The following is an 18,984-nucleotide window of genomic DNA, read 5'->3' as shown; positions in this document are numbered from 1 at the left end:
TACCTGCGTCTAGTCAATACTAACGTGGCTTATCCGACACATGAAAACACTGACATTTCTTTGTAGCAAGCCAACACTCCCAATCGTTCCTAGATTTTTAGACAATATTACAAAGTATGAGCTAACATTTGTTATTATTTCCCACGGCCATTTCTATGACAAGCCAACGTCATCTATTTAGACAAAAGCAGAAAACTTGAGCAAATACTGGCAGTAAATGCTGAACGTCGGTCACTGCTTATATACAATAGGTAGGCGCTAGCAGTAATTAGCTTGGCCATCATTGTGAGCCACAGATGGTACTGTAAAAGAAAAAAAGAAACAACAGATTAGGGGAAGACACTTGACGAAATCTCTTCTGAAGGGGGTTGTACTATAAGGTACACATTTTGCCTACCAAATGCATGGCTAAATCTGTCAAAGTAGTTGCATTGCACCGACATATTTATTGAATGAGCTCTTCACACTTGAAGAAGTGTAGGCAATGCTGAGGCCTTGAGCAGCAGCATCTCAGAAAGCTCCCGGAGGCGGTGTGGGTTCCACATTTGTTATTCTGAGCACCCAGACTCCGACGCGGGTCGCGATGTTCACCGGGGGTGGCGGCAAGTCTATCAGCACCAGCTGACCCACTGGTTTCCACGTGAGTCGCGGGGCATGACCTATGAGTTGCACGTGCGTTTTTGCGTTGAAGTACATTGAGCCGAGCCGCAGAAACCCGCTGGAGGGCCACTGGAGCAGGAAGGCGTACACCACGGGACCCTTGTCGGGCACCGGGGTCGTCGGAGGAGGTCCAGTCTTGGGGCGGAAGTAGCTGTCGTGAGGGTCCGCCATGGAAGAAGGTGGTTCGGTGGGTGATAATGGGACTGGCGGAGGGAAGTCCGAGGTTGTGTACCTGAGATGGATGAATTGATTTGTTAGATGAACGAAAGCACGCTTATTCCCTCGCAAACGATTCGCGTGAAGAGCAAAAAAAAAAAGGACTGCTCACACTGCATATGCAAAGCTCGATTGTCATTGATGAAAAGGCAAACATTTTTGCGTCAAGAGCGAAAAAAACTTTATGTTCCTTCCAGCGGCTGTGCGTTTTGTTTCCCAAATTTAATCAAGCAGTATAAGCATTGTCATGAGCTTTTGGAGAGAATTAGGAACAGGGGTTAACGACTACTATGGCAACATATACAAAATTAAGAGGACGTTAAAGAGGCCACTTTTGCAACGCCTTCAGAAAAGCGTTGGCCATCCAGATTCATATAAAGTGTTTTTTTCAAACTAAACACTGGACTAAAAGTAGAATAATCAACTTTAACGCAGCGCAGAAAAAAAAGTTTTGAGTGGCAATCATGATGATACTAGAAGCAGAGACAGTGACAATAACGATACGTTCAAAGTAAAGCTGTCTTGCTTGTACTTTCTCCATTATATAAGGTGTTCAGCGCTACTGTTCAAGGTACCCTGACAAAGAATTATTTGTTTGGTACTGTTCTACAGTGATTTAGAGGTTTCTGTTCGGAAAGTATGAAACCGAGTTGTAACAGGTCTACCTATCTGTATATGCAATCGATATTTGCTGACTGATACTAGTTTGCTGCACTGCAAATCCTTCGCCCATGGCCTAAAGCCACTAGAAACTAACGCCCCACAAAGCAAAAGCGCCTAGGATCACTTTCCTTCTAACATTGATGTCGGCAAATGAACAGTTTTTGAATCAAGGCCCGGCACGAGGTAAAAGTTGAAATGATACTGGTGCTTCCGTGTTTGAGGCCTGTAAAGCGCGTGTCTTCTTAAGGATATGAAAAAAAAAAGCAATTCTGGCCTACTAAGCAACCGGTGCGACCTTGAAAGCAGCCTGAGAAATGAGCGAGAGGGGCAGGAGCATAGCCAGAAATCTTTTCCGGGAGAGGGGTGAAGGGCAAATGTTACATTTCGAAAGGGAGAGTACATCCTTGACATGTTCATTTTTACTTCTTTACGCTATGGAGAAATTTGCGGGAGGAGGAGCACGGGAGCGGTATACCACTTCCTGGCTGCACCCATGGAGAGGGGTGTGGAACTGCACTCCTCGTCGGGTGCCAGTCTAGGTGCTGTGTTCACCACGCTAATCTTCCATGACGTTGACAATACTTGTTTCACCAGTGAACTTTCACACATCATCACGATTTACGTCCTACTTGTGGCATTGTTTCTATATAGGTGCTTACATCTCACAAGCGCATTCAAGTTTACATGAACACAAAACTGAATATTTTAGAGCTCACGTCCCCCGCATATATTTTTTTGTGTGGGAAAGGGGTTGTACTAAGATACACATTTTGCTCTTAATATCACGCCGCCAATCATTAACCCCCTGTTTTCTAGATGAATCTGCCTGCCTCATGTAGAACAGGAATATTTGATTAGTGTATGCATTAATGGCCATTCGAATGAACGTTTTAAAGTCATATTTAGTTCTTTTTTAGGTCGTGTCATTATCTTTCATACATTACCTCATATTGTCTGCAAGCAAACTGAAGAAAATTGTACCAGCTCCTCTTGCCGAAGATTTGTTTGCCATATGGAGTTTGGTTTAGTGCGTAGAGTTTCCATTCGAATTTAAGCTTGCGTAAACATATACACGTGTACCTAAATACCGGCAACTTGATTCTGTATATATCTCTCAATAGCCCCTTCGACAGGTTTACACTCTTCTACGTCACTAACGGCTGAGATCGAAAGACTGCGAACCCAAGGAAACAGCCTGAAGTCATCACTAGCATATCGGAGCTGATAGGGAGGCATCGTATTTCTTGGACACAATTGTTTCTTTATTTGTTTCAATCTCTGATATATATTGCTACGCAAGTATTACAGGTGGACTGTTTATCGGCAGCAACCTGTGACTGCAGTACACAAAAGGGGGTTGATGACCACACTGTTATTTCTCGAATTGCGGACTCTTCATATCTGATGTCAATGAATTCCTCGCGCTGTCTTTATCCTGGAATCGTCACACACTCACAAAATTCCTCTAAACAACAGCGGCTTGGCAAGAACATTGACCACCTGGGACTACAATGGCGTGCGACGGTAACAGGTGTGGTGAAGACAGTGAAGCTGACAACACGCAGTAAGGAGACGCCTATTGCGCCGCCTGTTCTTTCTGGGTATTCAAAGCAAACAAGGTGTACAGTTCTCCTATAATGTCTTCCGACACGTGGCACGGAGCGTGTGTGAAAGGTAGCACCGACGCGGAAGATATCCGGGTGTTTTATAAAGGGGGATCACATACCTTGCGGCAATATTGGGTCCTTTCGCGGAAGGGACAACTTTCGTCTCTGATACCTGACTACTGCAATTGCTGAAGTTCTTGTTTGTGCAATCTACGTAGATTGTTGTGCGCGCGACTTGACTGAAACGTTCAATCAGGACTCTCAGAAGTGTTGTGGAGTTATTCGTCGTGATTCATGGATTCAAATTTCTTTTCTCAATTTTCGAATATCGCGCAATATCCCACCAGACTGCAGGAAAATAGGGAAATACGTTGAAATATAATTTTCACAAATTAAATATTATGCTTATTTTTTGCACATGCAGTAAGTTTCAGATAAATGACTCAAGCTGTTCACTATTACAAGCACTTTACTGCTTAGTGAGCTCTGGAAAGGAAAGCGACAGGGCAGTTATTTTGTCTGAAGCTCAGAAACGCATCTTGCCCATGAAAATTGTTCAGTTATTTTTGGCGCATCCATTCTCACCCAATAGCATAGTACGCTTGAAACATTCATCAAATTCACCGTTAAACTGTACTTCTAAGCAATGGCTACAAAATTAGAGCCGGTAGAAATGGCATAGTACTTGAAGTTTGCAGTGTGCTACATGCTCCGAACGAGTCCAGTGAGTAAAATATGAAACAATAACATCTGTAAAACCCCTACTGACATTCACACGCGATATTACACTTGTAAAATAGCAATCTAGAGCTTGATCACTGTAAACCTTGTCCCAATGAGTCGTGTACTTTGTTGCAGAGTTCTTCCATTAAAAGTAACGAGTGCCTTTTCGTAAAAGAACATCCTGTAAGTAAAGTCGTAATAAACGTAACAAATGCGTTAGTGTCAAGGCGTGCTTTATTTTTTTGAGTCCATTAACAAGTACAGGGCTACGTACTAGCTTTGCAAGCGCAAAACTGGAAAGTTTAACGAATTCTGCTTGTTCCCTTCACCTCTGCAGTTTGCGTCTTTTTTTATTTGCGTATAGGGCCTCAGATATATCATGCTCTCTTTTTTCAATGAGCTGGGGACAAAACAAAACAATTCGCTGATGAATCGTGCCATAGAACTGGTATCGCTCATAATTTGATGACCTCAAGAACGTCTTCTGTACATACATATATGCAGCGCAACACATGTGGTTCTATATATCTGTGTATTCTGCTGTATAAAATATTTGTTAATCAGCAAAATTCTCTGCTCAAGCGTTACTGTAAGCGAGGCAAACAAGCAATTCTAATGACGTCGGTAATGCTACCTCCTCCGCTGTTTGTTCTCGCAGTATTACTGCCGCTAGCTCGAAGTCTCAAGTATTTCTATGTTAATGCTTGCAGTAAATCAAGGCGGTGTTATACAGAATTCAAAATGTGCATGAACTTTAGTTTTAAATACTGATAGAGCACTTGCTGAAAAACCGCGAGAATTATTTTTGCGTCGCCCGCACCAACTTTCCGCTAAAAGTTGTTCGCTTTTTTTGGGCTTAAATTCCTGGCAAATAGTGTCGGTTTTCCGTAATAAGCTCCCCCCGGTAGGGGTGGTGTGTGGGGGGGGGGAGCTCAGGTTTCACAATAAGAGAAAAGTGTCCCTTTTCACTCTGTTTGTTCCAAGCAAAGTGGGAACAATAAGGTGCCTTAAAGTATAGACAAATAGAAAAATATCTAGTTAAATCAACACTACCACACCCGCATTTTATCACACCACAAAAGCTCTGGCTGTCACAAAGTAATCGGACACCTAAATTAGGAGTATTGGTTTTGTACTGTGTGACATGGTTTCTCTTTGCCTGCAAGTTTCTTAGTTTTGGCAAACCATCTTATTGATTGCCATCATGGGCAAGTGCTTTTCTCCTGCCTTGTGAATCATATTTTTGCATATTTGCACTGATGATTAATGACACCGGCACTCTGCCACGCGAGCAGCTAGCACAAAGTAGAAGAGGCAGACAGTTTGCTGGCTCTTGAGCAAATACTGTCTCTGTTTCGATGTATTGCGTAACTCATAATTTAGCCTTAAAAAAAACGGAAGGTACTAGAAAAAAAAAACACGAAGCAAGCTCGTAACGCTCGAATGCAACTACCTTTTCACGAAGAATCGACTCAAGGGCTAAATACTAAACCTTTATCGCATTTCTTTTCTTCGGTGTACTTGTCCACTCTGTGTCAAGCTAACTTCATCACATTGTTATTTCATCCCCAAAGTGAATTTTGTTCAGGGGTGTGTTGCAGCAACCAGATATATCCCGCTTCTTATTACGTTTCACCTTTTCTTCTTGTACCTTTGCCGTGTATCGCCTTAAAGTATGTCTAAGCGAAAACTCGTCGTACCACACGTCAGCAGAAACCGAGTCGTTCTGTGCTGCCCACGGCTTGCTGGCGTAGACCGCCTCGCCGTGCAGTGCTAGCCAGGCGCCCAGGGTGGTGAGCCGCTCTTCGAACACCATCGGGATGCGGCCGTCGTGAGTGGGGCCGAGCGTGATGAGAAGGTTGCCACCGCAGCTGATGGTCTCCACGAGAGTGGCTACCAGCTCGTGGTCCGTGACGTAGTCCTTGAGCTGAGCGTTGCGTCTGTAGCCCCACGACGGTTTATCCAGGGTCATCACGTTCTCGAACTTGTACTTCTGTAGAGTCTCTGAGAAATATTTGGGGGGTCAGATGCTGCCATTGTTTGAGAACGTGGGGTAATGAAACTCAAGAACATTATTAGCGCAGAAAAATCTTAACGCTGAACATTGTTTAGAACCATTTTAACGGATATTGATAACAAATCCTCCATCAATCTGTGATGACAAAGATTGCACCAGACAAAAACGAAAAGCGAACTTTCCAACCTCCTCACCTTTTTATTGTACTGTTATCCGTTAAAAGATTAACTGATTTTGAACGCGCAAAATTCAACCTCATGCTTTCTTGTGAGACATGTACTACTTTGCCTTAGTTTTCCGTTACAAACTGCTCGATATACTTTCTTGTGTTTCTGGGTTTATACATTCACAGCCAGTGCCCATCAACGATGTCTCAGGCTGTTATGAGGCTGATAATTTATTTCTAATAGTGACAGTATTTATCAGTTATTGATGAAAACTTCTGCAATCTGGCGCCTCTGGATCTCTTGAAGTCTCCCGATATCGTCAAGCTGCCTTCGAAGGTTTTTTGGGAAGTTAGTGGTGTGTGGATCCCCCCTGTCTCTTGGAAAATTAATTTTTGTCCTGTATATTGTTGTGAACGTGGCATATTCTGATTATTTCGACATTGAAGCACGTACTATGATTCTAACAAAGCCGGGTTTATGCCCCTCACGAAGTTAGCATAAATTCTCCGTACTGCTACAATTTCATAGCATTGCCTCTGTGCAGCTTGCAAGACAATGTGAACAAGCATATATTGCACCCACGCGATTACTAAATTGAATTATCATCAGGTTGCCACTATTGGATACTTCGAACAAATGCACTGTCGCTTCCCTAACGCGGTGCCATTTACCGGTTGCATGAAGACAACTGGTACACACGGCAAATTCAGAAAAATCGATATGTCTATTGAGCTAAATAACAAGTGAACATAATTTCAATATTTAGCTTCCCTTAAGATGAGTTTTATACCGAAGAATCATGCATTCACACATACAGTCCAATGAGAGCTACGTATGTTTCATATAGCCGGACAGTAAGTCCATGGAAACGCGATTTATTATAAGCAGTCCTGAAAACCCGGAGGCCACTGCAACATCAGTGAACAAATATTCTTACACGCTTCTTCTGAGGACTAAGAGTGACCTTGCGAAGCCAATACTTCGCCTTACTCTAAAGAATCACACTTCACGAGAGATAGATATTTGCGGAAATGTCCCTACAGCCTACACACTCGAGCGCTTCGCAATGTTAGCTCGGAAGACATTCATGCAGTATTGAAGAAAGAGGCCGATCTTTGCAAATAAGGCGTTGAAATATGGATTGCCGGCTCACGTAGCCGAAAGAAGGCTGCGTTCGCTGGTGCACACGAAGCTTTATGACCAGCATTTGTGACGTCAAAGGCGAGAGCTAGAGCAGAAACCGTCGGTGGATATGCAGTTCCATGTGAATTTTATATTGGGAAGCACGTATAATATGAAGCAAGCACTTCTCGGACGGATAGGGAGATCATCGCAATGAAGCAAAATTGAGGATCTTTTTGCGTCGACAGCGACGCAAGAAGAAGAGAGTCAACACAGTCCCGTTCCAAGAAAGGCTAGAGAAATCACGGAATCTAGTGTCAAGTCAATAACGTTGATAGACGACTCCTTTACGGGAGACACTCAACGTCCTTGCGAACAATGAGGTCACGTTCTGATCCGCGTGTGTCGAGAAAACTGATGCTTTACCCGGAGGTGATGGTATGCTTGCTTTGAGAGCGTCTAGAGATGGGGAAACGGTACACTTTTGTACGTGTCTATTTAGAGGCGTATATTTTCCCTTTATTCTTTAAAGAAAAAGGAGACGACGACTTGTGGAAGTGGAGAATGGGATAGTGTAGAAGAGCCGATAATGCCCTGCATTGAGTGAGCAAGAAGAATTAAGCCAATAATGCGATCAACAACTAAACGTGCTTTACGCAATCGCTTCAATGCAAAAAACATGACACTTGTCTAGAATGATTTCTATCTCTGGTGGCTGTATTAAGGCCCTCAACCGAGCATGTGGGACTTCGCCAGCTAGTTGCATAGTTCAGGGTTCCGCTGTTAGGAGGAGAGGATGGGGTTCCTTTTCACGCGAGTAAGTGTTTGCGGTTTGTGTTTGGTCTCATGTCCTGCATTCGCTTTTGATTGCCGTCAGTTTGTGCAAAAATAAATTTTTCTGAGAAGTCATATAAGTCGAGTCAATTCGAAAATTACACAGGTGCGTTTTTTGCGCTAAACACAGAAAGTGAAGGTCGACCCCAGAGATCTTGAAATGTCGGTTTCATCTACGCAAGAGGCGAAGCTGGTTCTCCGACTATAAAAAGCATGACCAAAATTCGCAGATGGCGAAGCACGGGAGCCCTCAAACAAGACGGTATTGAGCTGTCATCTACGACATGTCGTTGATGCCTATTTTAAGTCAAATGGGTTGTCGGCGAATGCAGTTTTTGAGAAAAGTGAGCTTTCTAGTACAAGTTATGAGCTTTTTGTGTGCATGATGTGTGCTGCCGTTATTTTCAAGCATTGTATTGGCACTTTTCGTGCTATACGGAATGCTCTGGGGACTACATTTGCCATGCTCTGGCCTTGTCGCTAGATAATTTCAACGTCTTTACCCACACAGTGACCGAAAACAATGGCAGTAATATAAACTGGTGCACAGTACGGTGTTGTGTGGTCCGATATGACATGGTCCAAATCAGCTATATCTAATATGTGGCAGTGGCTATATATATATATATATATATATATATATATATATATATATATATATATATATATATATATATATATATATATATATATATATATATATATACGAGCCCTTAGGTATACACTTCTCTCCCTTATTTCATTGAACGAGGGTCTCGTACTGGCAGACTTGGTGTGTTTAGGTTGTATAAGAGGGACAATTAATCAGCTGCCCGCTCATAATAAGTTCACGTGCTACGTGACGCCAAACATGCGAAAAAGAGTGTTTTCACACTCGTTGTTTGGCTTATAGATGGCGCTGACTGTCACTCCTACTTCTAAATTCACATATAAACCCCAAAAAGTGGATGGTGGGACGGCCGCTGTGATAGCTCAGTGGTTAGAGCATCGAACGCGTTATTCGAAGGTCGTGGGTTCGATTCCTGCTCACAGCTGGTAATTTTTTCATCCACTTTTCTTTCTTCTTTTTTCTTAATTACATTCCATTTGGTGCTAATAACTTCCCCTGTACATTCCTTGGCATTACTGTCTGTTATATCTCATTAATATTGTGTTAAAACACGGAAATACGAGTCCTTAGGTATACACTTCTTTCCCTTAATTCATTGAACGAGGGTCTCGTAATGGCAGACTTGGGTGTTTAGAACGTATAGGAGGGACAATAAATCAGCTGCCCGCTCATAATAAGTTCACGTGCTACGTGACGCCAAACATGCGCATAAGAGTGTTTTCACACTCGTCGTTTGGCTTATAGATGGCGCTGACTGTCACTCCTACTTCTAAATTCACATATAAACCCCAAAAAGTGGATGGAGGGATGGCCGCTGTGATAGCTCAGTGGTTAGAGCATCGAACGCGTTATTCGAAGGTCGTGGGTTCGATTCCTGCTCACAGCTGGTAATTTTTTCATCCACTTTTCTTTCTTCTTTCTTCTTAATTACATTCAATTTGGTTCTAATAACTTCCCCTGTACATTCCTTGGCATTATTGTCTGTTATATCTCATTAATATTGTGTTAAAACACGGAAATACGAGCCCTTAGGTATACACTTCTCTCCCTTATTTCATTGAACGAGGGTCTCGTACTGGCAGACTTGGTGTGTTTAGGTTGTATAAGAGGGACAATTAATCAGCTGCCCACTCATAATAAGTTCCCGTGCTACGTGACGCCAAACATGCGAATAAGAGTGTTTTCACACTCGTTGTTTGGCTTATAGATGGCGCTGACTGTCACTCCTACTTCTAAATTCACATATAAACCCCAAAAAGTGGATGGAGGGACGGCCGCTGTGATAGCTCAGTGGTTAGAGCATCGAACGCGTTATTCGAAGGTCGTGGGTTCGATTCCTGCTCACAGCTGGTAATTTTTTCATCCACTTTTCTTTCTTCTTTTTTCTTAATTACATTCCATTTGGTGCTAATAACTTCCCCTGTACATTCCTTGGCATTACTGTCTGTTATATCTCATTAATATTGTGTTAAAACACGGAAATTAAAAACACGGAAATTAAAACACGGGTGGGCTCGGTGGCTACGCCACGGAACAGTCATCTAACCCGCTCCTGTTTGCTATGCAGGTGTGCGTGATGCTTGCCATTCACGCAGTTGCCTCCGCCTCACTGGGCAGAGTGCCCCACAGACAAGCAGCCTGCGAGCCTTTGTGGCTCGATATCAGCGCGGATACGCCTACCCAATGCGGTTTCAACATCGATGCGCTGGCCTGTCAAGCGGCGCCCCCACGCGAGGAACTATGGATACGGCAGCCACTAGTAGCCCTATCGCCATCAGCATCACCAACAGCTATAAAACTGGAGCATCCCCGCGCGGCATGCTGTGGGCTCGGTGGCTACGCCATGGAACAGTCATCTAACCCGCTCCTGTTTGCTATGCAGGTTGGTAGAAAAAGCTCTTTGTTTTCAAAAAAATCAAGTAATTACTGTCTCGTCCAGCTGCCGAGCCCGCAGTACTGTGTATGCTTTGCTTTTGAATGTATCGATGCCATTCACTGTTTATTACTGCTACTGTCAGGGGACATAGAAACCAATCCAGGGCCTACTGACCCTGTAATTCTGGCTGAGCTGAAAAAAATATCTACCGGGCAGTCAGCACTCCTTTCCGAAGTGCAAGACTTAAAAGTACAGCTGCATACTACGGGAAAAACTATTCGTGACCTAAATGATAGAATAGCACAGTTGGAGGAGCACTACAAAACCCTTTCATCTGTGCGATCAGAACTAGTGACATTGCAGGCCAGTACGGCTGCCACCAGCCGTCACATTGAAACCTTAGAGGCTCGACTTGAGGACGCTGAAAATCGCTCGCGACGCAACAACCTGCTATTCCACGGACTTCCAGATACTAACCACTCTGAAACTTTCTTGGAATCGGAAGGATTAATTATGAACCTCTGCAGTGAGCACTTAAACATAAAAATTGATCCGAAGGAAATTGAAAGGGCACATCGGCTCGGCCGCTACAAGGCTGGCCTGCAGCGTCCTATCATAGTAAGATTTACATCTTCTAAAACTAAAGAAGCGATCTTGTCTAACGGCAAAAAACTGTAAGGTACTACTTACGCAATCAGGCAGGACTTCTCACGCTCGGTTCAAAATGCACGAAAACACCTAATAGCCTTCGCTAGAAACAAGTCAACCGCTTTTTCATGCCCTTACAAAACGTTGTTTCTTGGTTCAAAGAAGTATGCCTTCGATGAAGTATCGCAAAAAGTCAAAGAAATCCCATAGCAAACCAGGCAGCATCGCGAACTGCCACACCGCCCCCGTAATAACGCCCGAGCAAATGTTACTACTTCTGTGGTCTACGCTAACGTGCGCAGCTTCCTTTCAAAACGCGAGGAAATATGTAGTCTTGTCTCGTCATCTAGCAGCAATATAGTCGTGCTCTCCGAAACGTGGCTTTCTGGTGACGTCACAGACGACGAAATCCTGACCGATCTTCCGAACTTCAACGTTTTTCGTAACGATCGTAAGGGCGCCCGTGGGGGAGGTGTTCTGATCGCCACTAGTAGGCTATTTTCGTGCTCAGTCATCGACATTGCGACTGACTTAGAAATACTATGGCTTCTCATTCGTTCTACACCACTAACTTTGCTACTTGGAGTGTGCTATCGGCCCCCGCAAAGCAACCCAGACTTTCCACAGAAATTTAACCACATATTGAATCATCTCATGTTGAAACACCCCAACGCGCGCGTCCTAATTTTCGGCGACTTTAACTATCCTGACATCGATTGGCAAAATCTGGCAGCTTTGTCAGGAACAAGCGCGGAATCAAAAGAATTCGTCAATGTCTGCCTAAACTTTAACCTCACACAGCTGGTGTTGGAGCCAACCCGCGTGACAAATAGCTCAGCGAACATATTGGACTTGATATTAACAACACATCCCGAAACGCTATCTTCGCTTACATATTTGCGCGAAATCAGCGACCATAAGGTTATACACTCAGTCTTCAATTTCAGTCACTCGCCCAGCCTGATTCAATCCAAGACTATCAATCTATATGATAAAGGGAATTACGAGGCAATCAACAACGAACTTCAACGTTTTTTACCAGACTTTGAAGCTCGCCATTCAAGCAGAACAGTCGAAGACAACTGGACAATCTTCAAAAACAAAATAGGGGAGCTAGCAAGAAAATTCATACCTACAACTACATTTCGTACGTCTTCCCAGAAACCATGGTTCTCAAAAACTTTGAAAAGACTAGAAAATAAGAAAAAATGGTTATTTCGCGCTGCCAAGTTAAAACAGAGTGCTCACAACTGGGAAAAATACTATGCGGCTGAAAAAACATACTTGCTCGCCTTACGCAGCGCCAGGCGCTCGTTTTTTCACACAGATTTACCCAAGATACTTACTAATGACTCCAAAAAGTTTTGGAAAATAATTAATCCACAGGAAACGCGCAGCATTAGACTGAAAAGTGAAGTGGGCGACGTTATCGGTAATTTTGAGAGCGCTGAGCTATTCAATACTGCTTTCTCATCTGTGTTTACCCACGAAACCCCTATACCATTCCCTGTGTTACCAATTTGTGTACCGTCTTCTATGTCGCGTATAACTTTTATGCCAGACAGTATAATGTCTGTCATTGAAAAATTGAAACTGTCCTCTTCAGCAGGTGTGGATGGAATCAATTCGAAAATTCTTAAAAACACTAAATGTATTTCTTCAGTGATTATGTCGCTAATATTCTCACAGTCACTTCACACCGGCCACTTACCAGCCGACTGGAGGACGGGGAAGGTCACTCCGGTTTTCAAATCAGGTAACAAAGACAGCCCTCTAAACTATCGCCCCATTTCTTTAACAAGCGTACCCTGTAAAATCATGGAGCACGTCATCTTTTCCCAAATCATTCATTTTCTTGACGGCAATAACTTCTTCCACCCCGCACAGCATGGTTTTCGCAAAGGTTATTCTTGCGAAACCCAATTAGCCCTTTTTGATCAGGATTTGCATGCCAATCTTGACATTAATCTGCAGACGGACGCCATCTTTTTAGATTTCTCGAAAGCATTCGATACTGTACACCATAAGCGGCTCTTAATGAAACTTAGATCCTTAAATATACATCATGACATAGTAAATTGGATTGAGGAATTTCTAACTAACCGCTCGCAGTTTGTCTCCGTCGATGAAGTACACTCTAGTCCCGTTCCAGTAGCGTCAGGTGTCCCCCAAGGCTCCGTACTCGGGCCCCTTCTCTTCCTGATTTACATAAACGACCTAGCTTCATGTGTCTCCTCTTGTATCCGTTTGTTCGCCGACGACTGCGTAATATATCAACCAATTACCAACCCCACTGATCAAGCCGCTGTCCAAGATGACCTAAACCACGTGCAAGAATGGTGTGACCTGTGGCTCATGAAACTTAATCCCAACAAATGCAAGATCGTTTCATTTCACCGCCGCCACAACCCCCTTCTGTTCCCTTATGTAATTGCTAGCGTTACCCTCGAACACGTGCAGTCATACAAGTATCTCGGTGTCACCATATGTAATGATCTAAACTGGTGCACGCATATTACTAACATTATATCATCAGCGAACAAATCTCTGGCTTTCCTGAAACGTCACCTCGGGCACGCACCTAAAACTGTCAAGCTACAGGCCTACAAGTCCCTCATCAGATCCAAATTAGAATACGCATCCGCAGTCTGGAGCCCACACTAAGCCTATCTGATCGACTCACTCGAGGCTGTTCAAAACCGTGCCATCAGGTTCATTCATTCTTCATCTTCCTACAATACAAGTGTAACATCACTCAAAAAAGAATCGGCTATTTTAAACCTTGACATTCGCCGCCGCATCTCTAGTCTCAGCCTTTTTCATAAGTTTTTTTACAGCACCCTTCGTCATCCCTACATCGCCTCACCGGCCCGCATATCTCACCGCACGTGTCATTCGCTTCAAGTTGCCCGGCCGAGGATTAAGACGACCACCTTTTCTATGTCCTTCTTTGTTCGGACAGCAAAAGACTGGAATGACCTTCCCCATGATGTCGTCACCACTGAATGCTCATCATCATTTTTTGAACGATTATGTGTCTACTTTTCGTGATAAAAATTTGTGGCAACAAAAAAAAATTTATATGTTAACCCACCCCTTATGTAATACCCCCTCGAGGGGTCTTTAAGGAAAATAAAGTTATGTTATGTTATGTTAAATACGAGTCCTTAGGTATACACTTCTCTCCCTTATTTCATTGAACGAGGGTCTCGTACTGGCAGACTTGGTGTGTTTAGGTTGTATAAGAGGGACAATTAATCAGCTGCCCGCTCATAATAAGTTCACGTGCTACGTGATGCCAAACATGCGATTAAGAGTGTTTTCACACTCGTTGTTTGGCTTATAGATGGCGCTGACTGTCACTCCTACTTCTAAATTCACATATAAACCCCAAAAAGTGGATGGAGGGACGGCCGCTGTATCTCAGTGGTTAGAGCATCGAACGCGTTATTCGAAGGTCGTGGGTTCGATTCCTGCTCACAGCTGGTAATTTTTTCATCCACTTTTCTTTCTTCTTAATTACATTCCATTTGGTTCTAATAACTTCCCCTGTACATTCCTTGGCATTACTGTCGGTTATATCTCATTAATATTGTGTTAAAACACGGAAATACGAGCCCTTAGGTATACACTTCTCTCCCTTATATATATATATATATATATATATAAGGGAGAGAAGATATATATATATATATATATATATATATATATATATATATATATATAACTGTCTGTTATATCTCATTATTATACATATATATATATATATATTAATGAGATATAACAGACAGTAATGCCAAGGAATGTACACGGGAAGTTATTAGAACCAATGGAATGTAAATAAGAAGAAAGAAAAGTGGATGAAAATATAACCAGCCGTGAGCAGGAATCGAACCTACGACCTTCGAATAACGCGTTCGATGCTCTAACCACTGAGCTACCACAGCGGCCTTCCCTCCATCCACTTTATTGGGTTTATATGTGAATTTAGAAGTAGGAGTGACAGTCAGCGCCATCTATATGCCAAACGACGAGTGTGAAAACACTCTTATGCGCATGTTTGGCGTCACGTAGCACGTGAACTTATTATAAGCGGGCAGCTGATTAATTGTCCCTCTTATACAACCTAAACACACCAAGTCTGCCAGTACGAGACCCTCGTTCAATGAAATAAGGGAAAGAAGTGTATACCTAAGGGCTCGTTTTTCCGTGTTTTAACACAATAATAATGAGATCTAACAGACAGTAATGCCAAGGAATGTACAGGGAAAGTCATTAGAACCAATGGAATGTAAATAAGAAGAAAGAAAGGTGGATGGTAAAATAACCAGCCGTGAGCAGGAATCGAACCTACGACCTTCGAATAACGCGTTCGATGCTCTAACCACTTAGCTACCACAGCGGCCTTCCCTCCATCCACATTTGGGGTTTATATGTGAATTTAGAAGTAGGAGTGACAGTCAGCGCCATCTATAAGCCAAACAACGAGTGTGAAAACACTCTTTTTCGCATGTTTGGCGTCACGTAGCACGTGAACTTATTATGAGCGGGCAGCTGATTAATAGTTATAAACCCAAAAAAGTGGACGCAGGGAAAGCCGCTGTGGTAGCTCAGTGGTTAGAGCATCGAACGCGTTATTCGAAGGTCGTAGGTTCGATTCCTGTTTACGGCTGGTTATTTTTTCATCCACTTTTCTTCTTATTTACATTCCATTGGTTCTATTAACTTCCCCTGTACATTCATTGGCATTACTGTCTGTTAGATCTCATTAATATTGTGTTAAAACACGGAAAAACGAGCCCTTAGGTATACACTTCTTTCCCTTATTTCATTGAACGAGGGTCTCGTACTGGCAGACTTTGTGTGTTTAGGTTGTATAAGAGAGACAATTAATCAGCTGCCCGCTCATAGTAAGTTCACGTGCTACGTGACGCCAAACATGCGCATAAGAGTGTTTTCACACTCGTCGTTTGGCTTATAGATGGCGCTGACTGTCACTCCTACTTCTAAATTCACATATAAACCCAAAAAAGTGGATGGAGGGAAGGCCGCTTTGGTAGCTCAGTGGTTAGAGCATTGAACGCGTTATTCGAAGGTCGTAGGTTCGATTCCGGCTCACGGCTGGTTATTTTTTTATCCACGTTTCTTTCTTCTTATTTACATTCCATTGGTTCTAATAACTTCCCCTGTACATTCTTTGGCATTACTGTCATTTAGATCTCATTATTATTGTGTTGAAACACGGAAAAACGAGCCCTTAGGTATACACTTCTTTCCCTTATTTCATTGAACGAGGGTCTCGTAATGGCAGACTTAGTGTGTTTAGGTTGTATAAGAGGGACAATTAATCAGCTGCCCGCTCATAATAAGTTCACGTGCTACGTGACGCCAAACATGCGCATAAGAGTGTTGTCACACTCGTCGTTTGGCTTATAGATGGCGCTGACTGTCACTCCTACTCCTAAATTCACATATAAACCCAAAAAAGTGGATGGAGGGAAGGCCGCTGTGGTAGCTCAGTGGTTAGAGCATCGAACGCTTTATTCGAAGGTCGTAGGTTCGATTCCTGCTCACGGCTGGTTATTTTTTTATCCACTTTTCTTTCTTCTTATTTACATTCCATTGGTTCTAATAACTTCCCCTGTACATTCCTTGGCATTACTGTCTGTTAGATCTCATTAATATTGTGTTAAAACACGGAAAAACGAGCCCTTAGGTATACACTCATTTCCCTCATATATATATATATATATATATATATATATATATATATATATATATATATATATATATATATATATATATATATATCCAGCGAGTGTCTTCTGTGAATCCAGTGATGAATAGAAATTGGCTTGAGCGGACAAACGTGCGAAAACTTTTATTGCTCCTACGTTTCGGCCGGGGTCCGGCCTTCGTCAGGGAATACATTGCAAATGTCAACGTGCTGCTTATATACATTGGGGGCCCCCAACACGTGTCTATTTAATATCAAATGTCACATATATGACAGTGGCACACAAATCAACATGCGGAAGAGCACGATGTGATAATGACAAGACTATATCACGAAATGATAACATACGGTGAAGTCTGCGCAGCAAAAAAAGGCGTTTTTCATAGTCACGGAAAGGATCAACATAACAAGGGTGATAATGTACCACGAATGCATTTAACAGTATTGCGTTAAAACAACTTGATGAACCAACAAGAAACATAGGTAAACAACCAGCAACAATGCGCTAAAAGAATTAACAAAAAACAAATGTACAGCAACGAGAACAGCAATATGTGGCGATGGTGATTTGAAAAAAAAAAACTGGTAAAAGTGAGATACATGGCATTCATGAGAACGAAATATAACAGAATTGTATGTAACAGGCTGAAAACTGATGAAAGCTGCAGACATGTGATAGGGAATTTAGCCTTGTCCGTGACATAGTGATCCCGTTGCTGAACGTGCGCCCAGGAACGTGAGCTTTCCTGCGCTTTCGTTAATGCCGAATGACAGTGCTTTAAATTTGTAGATGAGAAATGATTCGCGTGCTTCCCGTTCATGGTGAGACTTAAAACCAGATTCTAATATGGTTGCTGTTAGGTTATCGAGTGAATGTCCTGTCGCATTCAGGTGCATGTCACAACTTTTCCTAACCTACCCCTATCTAAGCACCTGAATGCGACAGGACATTCACTCGATAACCTAACAGCAACCATATTAGAATCTGGTTTTAAGTCTCACCATGAACGGGAAGCACGCGAATCATTTCTCATCTACAAATTTAAAGCACTGTCATTCGGCATTAACGAAAGCGCAGGAAAGCTCACGTTCCTGGGCGCACGTTCAGCAACGGGATCACTATGTCACGGACAAGGCTAAATTCCCTATCACATGTCTGCAGCTTTCATCAGTTTTCAGCCTGTTACATACAATTCTGTTATATTTCGTTCTCATGAATGCCATGTATCTCACTTTTACCAGTTTTTTTTTTTTCAAATCACCATCGCCACATATTGCTGTTCTCGTTGCTTTACATCTGTTTTTTGTTAATTCTTTTAGCGCATTGTTGCTGGTTGTTTACCTATGTTTCTTGTTAGTTCATCAAGTTGTTTTAACGCAATATTGTTAAATGCATTCGTGGTACATTATCACCCTTGTTATGTTGATCCTTTCCGTGACTATGAAAAACGCCTTTTTTTGCTGCGCAGACTTCGCCGTATGTTATCATTTCGTGATATAGTCTTGTCATTATCACATCGTGCTCTTCCGCATGTTGATTTGTGTGCCACTGTCATATATGTGACATTTGATATTAAATAGACACGTGTTGGGGGCCCCCAATGTATATAAGCAGCACGTTGACATTTGCAATGTATTCCCTGACGAAGGCCGGACCCCGGCCGAAACGTAGGAGCAATAAAAGTTTTCGCACGTTTGTCCGCTCAAGCCAATTTCTATATATATATATATATATATATATATATATATATATATATATATATATATATATGATGACCAGTTGTTGGTTGTACCGGTATGCATTAGATGATTTCATGTACTGTGCATAGAGGGAAAGCCAGAAATCTTTTGAAGTAATTTATTGAGACTAAACAATAGCTTGGAGTTCTGACTTTTTAGAAAGCTTAGCACACACACACACACACACACACACACACATATATATATATATATATATATATATATATATATATATATATATATATATATATATATATATATATATATATATATATATATATATATTTATATATATATATATATATATATATATATATATATATATATATATATATATATATATGTGCCGAAAGCTTCCTAAAGT

At 42.3% G+C, this 18,984-nt stretch overlaps 1 protein-coding gene and 1 non-coding gene across 2 annotated transcripts in view; one reads left to right on the top strand and one right to left on the bottom strand.

Annotated features, from left to right (window-relative positions):
• Window positions 1–440: 440 nt before the first annotated feature.
• Window positions 441–18,984, bottom strand: part of LOC119179244 (alpha-L-fucosidase) — a 43,224-nt gene continuing 24,680 nt past the window's right edge. The window contains exons 7-8 of the mRNA XM_075869103.1: window positions 5,570–5,873; window positions 441–892 (exon numbers count right to left, since the gene is read on the bottom strand). Of these exons, the coding sequence (XP_075725218.1) occupies window positions 511–892; window positions 5,570–5,873 (686 nt within the window). The 3' untranslated portion in view covers window positions 441–510. The remainder of the gene's footprint in view (window positions 893–5,569; window positions 5,874–18,984) is intronic.
• Window positions 16,649–16,721, top strand: TRNAK-CUU (transfer RNA lysine (anticodon CUU)). Its single transcript has one exon. It is a non-coding gene; the product is annotated as a tRNA-Lys (tRNA).

The sequence above is a fragment of the Rhipicephalus microplus genome, chromosome 7 (genome assembly GCF_043290135.1).
Source record: "Rhipicephalus microplus isolate Deutch F79 chromosome 7, USDA_Rmic, whole genome shotgun sequence".
Classification (NCBI taxonomy): Eukaryota; Metazoa; Arthropoda; class Arachnida; order Ixodida; family Ixodidae; genus Rhipicephalus; species Rhipicephalus microplus.
The sequence above is the reverse complement of the archived record's forward strand: the minus strand, read 5'-3'. Positions and strand labels throughout refer to the sequence as shown.